The following is an 11,972-nucleotide window of genomic DNA, read 5'->3' as shown; positions in this document are numbered from 1 at the left end:
CGAGCCGACTGGACTACGGAAACACCCTCTACGCAGGCACTACCGCTAAACTCCAGAAGAAACTCCAACGAATCCAAAACGCCTCAGCCAGGATCATATTAGACATCCCACGCAACGAACACATCTCTGGTCACCTTAAAGACCTCCACTGGCTACCCGTCAATAAGAGGATCACTTTCCGACTGCTAACCCACGCACACAAATCACTCTACGACATCGGACCAGAATGCCTCAACTCACGACTGTCCTTCTACACCCCCTCCCGCCAACTACGTTCTTCCAGCCAAGCCCTCGCCACTGTACCTCGCATCAACAAGACCACCATGGGAGGCAGATCCTTCTCATACCTGGCTGCTAAAACATGGAACTCACTCCCCGCTTACCTTCGCCTTACCCAGAACCACCTAGCATTCAGAAAGCAACTTAAAACGTGGATATTTGACAAGTAATCCTCCTCCCCTTTCTAAGCGCCTTGGGACCCTCTGGGTATGTAGTGCGCTATATAAATTCTCTGACTTGACTTGACTTGAATAGAGTACCTCTGTCTGCCAATATTTGTGTTCCTCTATGACAAAAATGACCCAACCACCTCTTGGTGATTGGCCATTTGTTATACGTTTTATAGTGATGGCTTTCCTTACATTTTCTGGGATGATTATAGCAACCGGATCATTTTGTTAGAAACCTGTACCGTCTAAACCCTGTTGGTTAGCAGTTGCTTCAGCTCCAACGGTCTCGTTTTAAGTCATTTTGTTGGCTGAAAGTTTGTAGAGCAAGTTTCATGGAAACAAAGATAAGGTGCACAATATTTTGGAAAACTGCATCCTTCAACATTGAATCAAATCAAAAACTAATACATAGGATTTTCGTCCTTCTCAGTTATGGCGGATATTTTATCTCTTTACCCACTCCAGATGTCTATTGGAGAATTTGACAGGAAAAAGGGGTCTCTGTGTAAAGCATGTCAAGTCAAGTCAAGTTAAGTCAAAAGATTTGTATAGCGCGCTACATACCCAGAGGGTCTCAAGGCGCTTGAAGCAGGGTGGGGAATTACTTGTCAAATATCTAAGTTTTAAGTTGCTTTCTGAATGCTAGGTGGTTCTGAGTGAGGCGAAGGTGAGTAGGAAGTGAGTTCCAGGTTGTAGCTGCCAGGTAGGAGAAGGATCTCCCTCCCATGGTGGTTTTGTTGATGCGAGGTACAGTAGCAAGGGCTTGGTTGGAGGATCGTAGCTGGCGTGAGGGGGTGTAGAAGGAGAGTCGTGCGTTGAGGCATTCGGGTCCCAGATCGTAAAGTGCTTTGTGTGCGTGGGTTAGGAGGCGGAAAGTGATCCTCTTATTGACGGGGAGCCAGTGGAGGTTTTTCAGGGGACCAGAGATGTGGTCTTTACGTGGGATGTCTAGTATGAGTCTGGCTGAGGCGTTCTGGATGCGTTGGAGTTTTTTCTGGAGTTTTGCGGTGGTACCGGCGTATAGGGTGTTTCCGTAGTCCAGGCGGCTCGTGACCAGTGCGTGGGTGACTGTTTTTCTAGTTTCGGTGGGGATCCAACGAAATGTTTTTTTGAGCATGCGAAGAATGTTGAAGCAAGATGATGAAACGGCGTTTACTTGTCTGTTCATAGAGAGTGAGGAGTCCAGGATGACGCCCAGGTTCCGTGCGTGGTCCGTCGGGATGGGTGCTTTTCCAAGGGCCTCTGGCCACCAAGAGTCATCCCAGGCGGTGGGGGAGGGACATAAGATAAGGACTTCTGTTTTGTCTGAGTTCAGTTTCAGACGGCTGTGCTTCATCCACTCGGCTACTTCTTTCATTCCTTCATGTAGGTTGGTTTTGGCAGTGTTAGGGTCTCTGGTGAGTGATAGGATCAGTTGAGTGTCATCAGCGTAGGAGATGATGTTGAGGTTGTGTTGGCGTGCGATGGCCGCAAGGGGGCTCATGTATACGTTGAAGAGGGTGGGGCTGAGTGAAGATCCTTGTGGTACACCGCAGATGACTTCAGTGGCCTCAGACTTGAATGGTGGGAGGCGGATTCTCTGGGTTCTTCCGGTGAGGAACGAGGTGATCCATTCCAGTGCTTTTCCTTGGATTCCGATGTTTCTGAGGCGTTGTAGCAGGGTGCTTTGACAGACTGTATCGAAGGCTGCGGAGAGGTCGAGGAGGATGAGGGCGACTGTGTCTCCATTGTCCAGTAGGGTTCGAATGTCGTCTGTTGCTGCGATGAGGGCGGTCTCAGTGCTGTGTTTGGCTCGGAAGCCGGACTGTGAGAAGTCGAGGGATTTGTTGGTTTCGAGGAAGGCGGCGAGCTGGTTGTTTGAAGCTTTCTCGATGACTTTGGCCGGGAATGGAAGGAGCGAGATGGGGCGGTAGTTTTTGAGATCGGTGGGGTCAGCTGTGGGTTTTTTCAGAAGGGCGCTGAGTTCGGCGTGTTTCCAGCTTTCCGGGAAGGTGGCGGAGTTGAGAGAGCAGTTGATGACGTCTCGGAGGTGTGGTGCTATGATGGAGTCAGCTTTGTTGAAGATGTGGTGAGTGCATGGGTCTGTGGGGGATCCTGAGTGGATGGAGTTCATCAGGCGGATGGTGTCCTCGGTGGAGATTGGGTTCCAGTCATTAAGGATGTTCAAGGGGGGTGAAGGTCTTGCAGAGGGTTGGGTGGGTTGGTCTCTGGGTCGGTTGTCGAAGCTGTTGTGGATGTCTGCGATTTTGTTGTGGAAGAATGAGGCTAGGGAGTCGCAGAGGGCTTGAGAGGGAGTGATGTCGTTGGAGTTGGCTGAAGGGTTGGTAAATTCTTTGACGATGTTGAATAATTCCTTGCTGTTGTGGGCGTTATTATCTAGTCGGTCTTTGAAGGCGGCTTTCTTGGCAGACCGGATTAGTTGGTGGTGTATGCGGGTGGCGTTTTTGAAGGCATCCCTGGTGCTGGTGTTTGGGTCTTTTTTCCAGGCCTTCTCGAGGGAGCGACACAGTTTCTTCGATTTCTTAAGATCATCGTTGAACCAGGAGGTGTTTTTGCTGCCTAGTTTGGTTTGACGTTTTTTCAGCGGTGCTAGGATGTCGGCGCTGTTGGATAGCCATTGGGAGAGGTTAATGGCTGCTTGGTCGGGGTTTGAGGGGTGGGCAGGGGGGTTTTGAAGAAGCGCTGAGGAGATCTGGTCGCTGGTGATTTTGTTCCAGTTTCTTCGCAGAGTAGGTTGAGGATGATTGTGTGTTGTGGCCTTATTGTAGATAAAGTGAACGCAGCAGTGGTCCGTCCAATGGAGAGCTGTGGTGTGACTGAAGGAGACATGTTTGCTGGAAGTGAAGATAGGGTCAAGTGTGTGACCTGCAATGTGGGTGGGGGTAGTGACAAGTTGTTTGAGTCTGAGGTTGGCGAGATTGTCCAGAAGGGTGGTGGTGTTGCTATCGTTGCTCTTTTCCAGGTGAAAGTTGAGGTCTCCCAATAGAATGTAATCCTCGGAGGGGAGGGCGTGTGGGGTGATAAAGTCAGTGATGTTGTCACTGAATTGTGCACGGGGCCTTGGAGGCCGGTAGAGGAGAGTGCCTCTGAGTGTGGTCTTGGGGTCGGTGTGGATCTGGAAGTGAAGGTGTTTGGCGCAGGCAAGGTTGACGTCTGAGCTGGTTGAGATGCGGACGGAATTCTTATGGACGATAGCGATGCCTCCTCCTGTTTGGTCGGTGCGGTCCTTACGGATGATCTTGTAGCCTTCCAGGATGGCGATGGTGATGTCTGGGGCTGATGAGGCGTTCATCCATGTCTCTGTTAAGAAGGCGACGTCCGGGGCGATGGTGTCTAGTAGATTCCAAAGGTCGATGGCGTGCCTGTGGACCGAGCGGGTGTTGAGCAGGATGCATTGTAGGTGGTTGGTGTCAGATATCTGTTTGGTGTTAGTGGATGAGGAGTTGTTCTTTGTGCCGTCGAACTTGCAGGAGTTGCAAGAGAAGGGTCCATGGGTGTGTCCGGGAGCGGCTTGGACGCAGTTGGGGAGACGGCCGGGGTTTAGGGCTAAGAGGGTGGTGGCGTCGTATGTAATGCGGGTGGGGTGGGTGGTACGAGGGCCAGGGGGTATGGCGCTGGCACGGGCTTGGCGCGGACGGGCGTAGACAGGCTTACCTTTGGCGCACCTTTGGAGCAACTAGGGCGCGATCGCTGCACGTGAACGCTGCGTGTAGGTCCTACTGACATAAGTAGGGAGGTGTAGGGGGGCGGAGCGAGGGAGGGGCCGCAGGGAGGTGTGATCGGGGTGGATGGGCGGGCTGGCAGGCACAACAACAAAATGGCTCCTAGCCAAAACAATAACATGCCGAGGTCGGCACAATCAGCTGAAATATATCTGGGAAGTGGGCGAAGGTGCAGCTGTTGAAAATCAGTCAGTACCCACAATATCAGTAGCGCTGCGGTCAAATCCCTATTAAACACGCGCTACAGCAAATTCCAGCGCTACAGAAAATTCCAGCGCTACAGCAAATTCCAGCGCTACAGGCAGATTAAAATGAAATTAGCGCTATGTACTAATAATATGCAAAAAGGTGGCGGCAATTGCAATTAAAATCGTAACGATACCAGGGTTCAGGGACACCGATGTTCGGGGAGCGGCCAACACTGAGCAAGTCAGGCATGTCTGAGTTACTCTCGTATCTAGCGGTAAATTAGTGCCTTAACAAACTTTGGCGCCATGTAGTGTAGTTCCTATATTCCCAATAGGCTCTGCGCATTGGAATAATATATCCTATAGATTTGATGTAGGAATTCGGTCGACTAGGTCTCTATATTGGACTTAATTGTGAGTGGCAGCTAGCTCAGAGGTCACTAGAAATTTTCTAGAATTCAAAAGAAGGGATTCATTTCTGACAACTGCATAAACATGACAACTTTGTTTCCACAAGAATAAATGTATCTTCAGAATCGCGAAAACTATAGATAGATATTTTAATCAGTCAATCGTGCATGCTTCTTTCATCAGAGGTGCAGAGAAAATAGACGGGCATTTTCAATAAAATAATTTATTTAACAGTCTTCTTTCTCTTGCAGGTAAATTGAACTGCTACAATCGTAATACTGGTTGCAAAGTATAATGTGTACAGTAAGAAAAGTATTATAAAATAATACTGTAAAAGCATTGTATAGTTTCTAAACCATAGATAAATACATACATAAATAACAAAGGCTAGAAATACTCAACTGGTGCTTCTAAAATATGCCTAACCCAATGTACCTGATGTAAGTATAGTACAAGGGAACAATTAAGTGAGGTGTAGCATAAGTTTAGTTTTTCTTTGCCAAGAATCTAAACAAGATTTCTCTTAGGGTCTAATCAGATCCATACCTTGGTTTTAGAATGAAGGAGGTCTGGTATCTCTGTCTCGGGAATCAATTTCCCAACACCCCACAAGGGAAGCTTGGAAAAACTGGAGCTGGATTCTCAGCGACAGAAAGGACAGCTTCTCGAGCAGTGCATCAGCTGGAGGGTCGGCTTCCTTCGTCACTTCTGTGGCGAACTGCGTCGGGCAAGTAGATAGTCGAGCTGCTCCGATCCACTGTTTGTTTACGAGGACAGGTGTAGGCATATTTATACCTTGAAGGTGCCTAGTTTGACGTAAAGCCGGGCATAATACTGTCATCAAAGAATCCCAAGGGAATGATAGTTCTTTGAAAACTTCATGAATTCTTGGACAAATCAATATTCAAGCAAGGGGATGTCCCTGACTGCTGAAGCCGATTTTTCCAAGAAAGCGTTGTGGCTTTTTAGATCGAGTGGAAATAGACATGCCTGTATTTGGACTGCATGGGTTATGTCTAAATATGTTTATGATTTCTATGCCTATATAAGGGCAATGTGAATTGTACCTATATAAGGGCATGAATCAGTAACTTTCGCTCGGATCCTAAAACACTATACAAAAGTTGCTTGAAGAGAAATCTTTGTAAAATGAGTTAATACCACAGAGAACTCCAGCAAAGAAATATTCAAGCTTGTTATCTCCTTCAGTAAGCCAATAGCACTTGAGAGAAAGATCTCTCCGTCACCTTCAGTGTGTGCAAAACTATCAGACTTCTTTGAGAATTTTTTTTGAAGGTCTATGACACCTTCACGACTAGAATGGAAACAATTGAAATGGAATATGTGGAAACCCATGATGGAGAGACATCCTTCTCAGAATTTCTCCTCAACTCACAGCAGGAATCTTTGGTAGAGATCCTGAAACGTAAATTAAGATCCCCAGAATATCTTGCCACCCAAAACTGTGGAGATCACTGGCCCTCCTGATCAATCCTATCCTGAACCACTTAAGGAATACTTCACTTGCCATGGGCATCTTCCCGGATTCTTGGAAGCATGCTATGCTACTGCCTCTCATGAAAATGCCCAATTTTGTTCCGGGAGAGCTCAGCAACTACCACCCGATTTCACTACTTCTATTACTGGCTAAGATGCTGGAAAAATTGGTTCTATGTCAACTGTCCAATTTCATTGATATCAAGGTTAATCAAGTGGGAGAAATGGACACTTGTAACAATTCTAAACCATTGGTTAGAAAAAACTATGGTATCCTCAAAAGACCCAATGTATGCTGGTGTTGCGGTATATTTGTTTCATCCGCCCCTACATTGTGGTTTTCGGCAGTTATCATCGGATACCATAGAGAGTGTGGGTGCCTGCCTCATCCAGAGGCTCCTCTGGTCTAGGTTGCAGTGTCCAGAGATGAAAAAGAAATCAGTGCAAAAAAAGTGAAAAACAGGTAAAAATAAGATCAACACCTAAAAAGTTTTTAATGAAATGGTGGAGATCTTATGTTAAAATTAAGTGGGTACTTGTCCTAGATCGAGTTACTAGATCTAGAAGTGTGGATTTCCAAGGGGTGTCGACATGTTTCAGCCCCCTTTGGCTCAACGGAGTCTATGGGGCTTTCGTCAGGACAGGGAGGACAAACAAACATAGAGAATCTACTCACACTTTTTGTGTGGTGTTCAAGGGTTGATTATATGGAGGGTCAACATTAGCCACTCTAGTCTTATTAACCCCGGTTTGTAGAGTCTTAAAACTATCGTCGGGGAGGCCCAGAGCTGCGTGTGTCGGAACCTTTGCCGCTTGTGCTGACTCTGCCCCCGGATTTCATTGATAGGCATGCATTTTACGTGAGATGCAGTCCGGATTTCGGACTGATTTTAGCACAGAGACTGCTCTGCTGGAGGTGGCAGAGTCTATAAGAATGAGTGGTGACACAGAAGCTTCAGCTATGCTGGTGCTCTTCGACTTGTCAGCAGCTTTCGATAAGGTGGATCACCAAACCCTACTAGCAAGGCTTAAAAGTGCAGGATTGAGGAGGGAGCGGCACTCTCCTGGCTGCAGTAATATCTCAGTGACCGTAATCAAAGGGTCACTCTCCAACCATTTAAGTCACAAGCAAAACCAATATGGTGCAGGGTGCCACAGGGATCGGCCTTAAGCTCTTTACTCTTAAATATATATTTGGCTCTCTTTTTTTCACTCATTGCCAAATGGGAAATAAAAGCTATTTCCTTTGCCGATAACACCCAGTTAGTATTCTCCTTTAAGGACCACTCCGTGAACTCCTTCTCCAGGTTCAGGAGATGTTTGAAGGACATCTCCTGCTGGATGAATAATAACACATTAACGCTTAACGCAGAGAAAACTGAGGTCCTGTTTTTTGGCAAGGTATCCCCCCTGTCGGCCAGACTGTGGTGCCGGATGAAATGGGACTCTCTCCCAGCCCCTCAACCAGGGCAAAAAACGTGGGCATAAAATGGGAAAATGATCTGCTGTTCATAACCCAAGTACATCATATTGCATCCTCATGCTTCAGTATATTGAAAAGCTTGTGCAAATGTCTACATTTATTACCAAAAACGGCTGCAGAATCATGGTACATGCCTCAGGAACATTGAGGCTCTGATTATGCGAATAGCCTCTACCTAGGCTACCTGCCTATCTTATGAAGAGATTGCGGATGTTGCAAAATGTGGCTGCAAGATTAATTAGAAGAGTACCATTTAGACAACATATTTATCCACATATTAAACAGCTCCATTGGCTACCAGTAGAAAAATGGATAGAATTCAAGGCCCTGACGGTAGCCTTCAGGGCACTGAGAGGCAAGTATCTCAGCTACATCAGGAAACAAATTTGACTCTCCCAGCATTAACATTGAGCTCACACAATCTGCTTTGCGTACCTCGATATGAAAAGGCATGCACTGGGGGTAGATCTTTCACTGCGCTATCGACCATACTATGGAATTTACTTCCGGTTAAACTACGCCTAATCCAATCTGAATTGGAGTTCAGGAAAGCTATGAAGACCTGGTTATTCAGCCTGAGCTAGACCCACGGCAACCTCTCTCTTCTTCGTGTCTGCTACAGCACTGGGACACCTCTGTTTGAGGTAGCTATGCTTTATAAATATATTAAATTAATGTAAGTACATGGAAGGTATAAATGTATGAGGAAGTCAATATATCAACATTTAAGTTTTATTTAATAAACTCAGACTTTCAAGTGGTGCTGCACTTTAAGCTAATTTATTTCTTTTAAATTAATTTTTTCCTGTTAATAATTCAATAATGAAGCAATTGCAGGCGATAGTTATGATAAAATTAACATTGTTGAGAGATAAATAGATAAGGAACTATAAGCATCTAATCACGCATCTTCTATGAAAACTATGCCACGACCTATATACTTGTTAAGCATTGAATAATATAACCAAATGTAATATGTACATTTAGGCAGACATAACAAATTATATATTTATGAACATCATCATTAAACACTTTTATATAAAGGAATATAAATATCTACATAAATGCATTTAATCAATTTAAATGCTGATATGCACAGAGATATGCTGTACATTTATGTTTGAGTCTGGTGGACACCACAACAGAGATGCGCGAGACAAAGACCTACAGCATGGCAGGGGTCTCAGGTACCACAGACCCACAGGCTGGTCCTATATGTAGCGTTTCCTTTCCATGAATTCTCAGGGTAAAGAGGATGGTGGGCACGCCAAGTTATTTACTAACTCAGCATTTATTGATCTCTTAAAGCTAACCAAACAAGCATCATGGATCTATGCATCTGATAGTCTGTCTCTCATTACATCTCCCTATGCATTTTGCCATAGAACAAAACTGCATTCAGCAGATTTTAGGGAAATGTCTGTGGCCCACCTAAAGTATTCCTTAGACACAACCCAGATAATTCATATGTCGGCTGGACATACAGAGAGGTGGTTTGTGTTACTGTCTGTGAAAAGAGAAGGAATACGGAGATGGTTACAGGGGTGGGGAAAAGAGGAAGAAGGGGCTAGATTAGGGGGACACAGGATGAACAAACCCCAAAAGACTGCTGCAAAGCATAATGAAACCCGCCATCTCTTGTCCCAAAGTGCTCATGCGTGTGCTAAAGATCAAAACACCATGATTTACACAGAAGGTAACAACCGCGTTGTGATTTCCTGCAGGGTCAAAGGCTGCGGTGTTTCGAGAATGATTCAAACATGAGGATTGTTTACAAATGTGATGTTGTGTGGTAATTTGTGTGTGTTTTCCCAACCTGAAATAGGAAACATGACATTCTAAAGGTAAGCAGAACATGTCTGAAGCAACTTGTCATGGTTTAGGTTTTGTGCATTGTGTGTATCCCATATTCAGACAATAGTACGGCCTCCCTGCCTTAAGCCCACTCCAACTCCTCATCCAACACTCAGAGGGGCCTAGTCCTTCAGCAATGGCCCTCATGAGTCCCTAATACTAAAGTCTCCACTAAGAGCAGCACAAACCTGCTGACTGAGCAGCATTAGCACCTGAACTGCACTGTTACTACCTACCATTGCACCTCAACCCTCAGTGTTTACAATATGTGACAGAATTCAGAAGCATTTATCATCTGGAATGTTAGATCTGTCCTTTTGAGGTACCCTTACAGGACTGTTTCCAACAGAACTGCTAACCCTGATTGGTCTGGAGTTTCTCAATGAAAAACATGAAGGAAACTAACTGCAAGGCTGGGCCTATGGTTCTGAGAAACCATTCTGCATCATAAATTGAAGTCTACCCTGTTGATGTGGCAAAGCTCATCCAGATGATGGGTTCCACAGTCTATGCCAGAAAGAGAAGAGGGTTGGGTCTTGTTGATTGTGCATCTCTATCATAGGCATATGCATCAATGGTTAAATTATCTGCACCACATTCATTGATTTCTTTGTCTGCACAACATCCACACAGAAATAAGGGAATTCTGCTGGACTTCAACTTTTATTGAATCTATTAGGAACAGCACAAGCCTATTAAGAAAAAAACATTTCTTGCAGGGGCAGACATGCCACTCCATTCACTTGGTGTGAACTAACAGTTATTTAGTATCTCCCCTTTTGACCCTGGCACGCAACAAGCAAGCTTTGGCCCAGATGGTCCTACGCTAAATGTAGAGCATTGGAGATGTACTTTTCATTTTCCGTGTAGAAGTGAAGGTGCCAGGAACTTTTTAGCGCCTGCCTTCGATCTCCAGGGCCACACTCGGAACCCAAAAGACGCCCTGGCCATTTTCTCAGATGAGCCCCTGTCGTGTAATTCCTAGGAATACCCAGGATGTTCAGGGTTTGGATGGACTAAACTGAGGGCTTGGTGTAGAAACAGACTCTGGACACCCCCACACGATACATCAGCCATTAGATCAGCTAGCTCTATAGTGCCACTACCACCCCCCTGTATCTTACAGAGGTGTAGGTAGTTCCTGATAACCACTGGACTTGACAACCATGATTCTTCAGGGATCGTGGAAAACCATACAGTACTTTTCACTCAGCCACTCATGCTTACTTATTCTCAGAAAAAACACAGAATGGCAATTAGTAAGTTTTCAGTAAGTATTTATTGGTCCAGCTTCAATCTTGTGTAAATATATTTGCTGCAACAATCAGGACGCAAAAGTATATGAAAGAAATCACAAGAACCAATACGGTAAATAGTAGAGACATTTCTACTATAGTGTTAAAAATATGAACACATACAGTTCAGATAAGAAAGTAGCACTTGCATACTCCTACAATGTGTGCCCTACCTAATTTGCTTAAATGTACCTAGCCTAGATATGTAGGTGTAGCATGTATATGTATGTAGGTAGCCAAGAATCCCCTAGGGAAGCTCCAACCCCCTCACTTGATGGTAGAGAGTGAAGGACCTCGTCTCAGCTCCGAAGATGACACCAGCAAGGGATGTCAGACCGCTGCATTTTTGAAGATTCAGCATGCAGGACCCCGTGTCAACTTGAAAGGAATTCTCCTCTAATTTGCAGGCGGGAATAAGGACCTTATATACTAGAGGGGTCACTCCAGGGTTTCTCCTGGAATCAATATGTTTTGAAAACAATCATAAACGTTTTGCAAACAATCATACATTTTTTCAAAACATATGTGTTCATGTACAGTGGGGCCTGTTGGCCAAGGATTAAAAAGTGGTTACCCTTATACAGAATAATGTTGCAGAGTCTGGGGACATGTTTATGAACATCAAATATAGTGTTATTTTGATAATATGCTAAGAGCATGTTCACGAAGAGACAGAGCTAACTACTAGGTTAAAGGTCACCCTTCAGAACCGTTATTGTTGTGTCGGTGGGACAATGTATACAAAAAGGGACATACAGGACAGGATTAGCCTATCGAAGATGACACCCACACCTCACCAAAAGGTCAACAGCGTTAGCTCGGTAATATTAAGGCTACGGCCATTAAAAGCTTGAAATATCATTTATAAATAAAATACTAAAAGTACTTTAAACGCCTGATAAAAAATGTCCAGAAAAAAACCCCATAAATTCAAAGTCGAAAAAAACTCTCTTTCCTAAAAGCATTCAAAAACTCCTCTAAACTTGTATATGTGGTAATATTACACTGAGCACTGTGAAAGCCACTTTGCTCAATTAGAGCAAAGACGGAAAAAAATTAAACAAAGACAGTTC

The 11,972-nt window shown here is 45.0% G+C and overlaps 1 protein-coding gene across 1 annotated transcript in view; it reads left to right on the top strand.

Annotated features, from left to right (window-relative positions):
• The first annotated feature begins 6,090 nt into the window (after positions 1 to 6,090).
• Positions 6,091 to 11,972, top strand: part of LOC147729443 (fish-egg lectin-like) — a 174,011-nt gene continuing 168,129 nt past the window's right edge. Inside the window, exon 1 of the mRNA XM_086959055.1 lies at positions 6,091 to 6,196. Coding sequence (XP_086815181.1) covers positions 6,091 to 6,196 — 106 coding nt within the window. The remainder of the gene's footprint in view (positions 6,197 to 11,972) is intronic.

The sequence above is a fragment of the Lissotriton vulgaris genome, chromosome 2_1 (genome assembly GCF_964263255.1).
Source record: "Lissotriton vulgaris chromosome 2_1, aLisVul1.2, whole genome shotgun sequence".
Taxonomy (NCBI): Eukaryota; Metazoa; Chordata; class Amphibia; order Caudata; family Salamandridae; genus Lissotriton; species Lissotriton vulgaris.
This window is presented reverse-complemented; position numbering and strand designations above follow the sequence as displayed.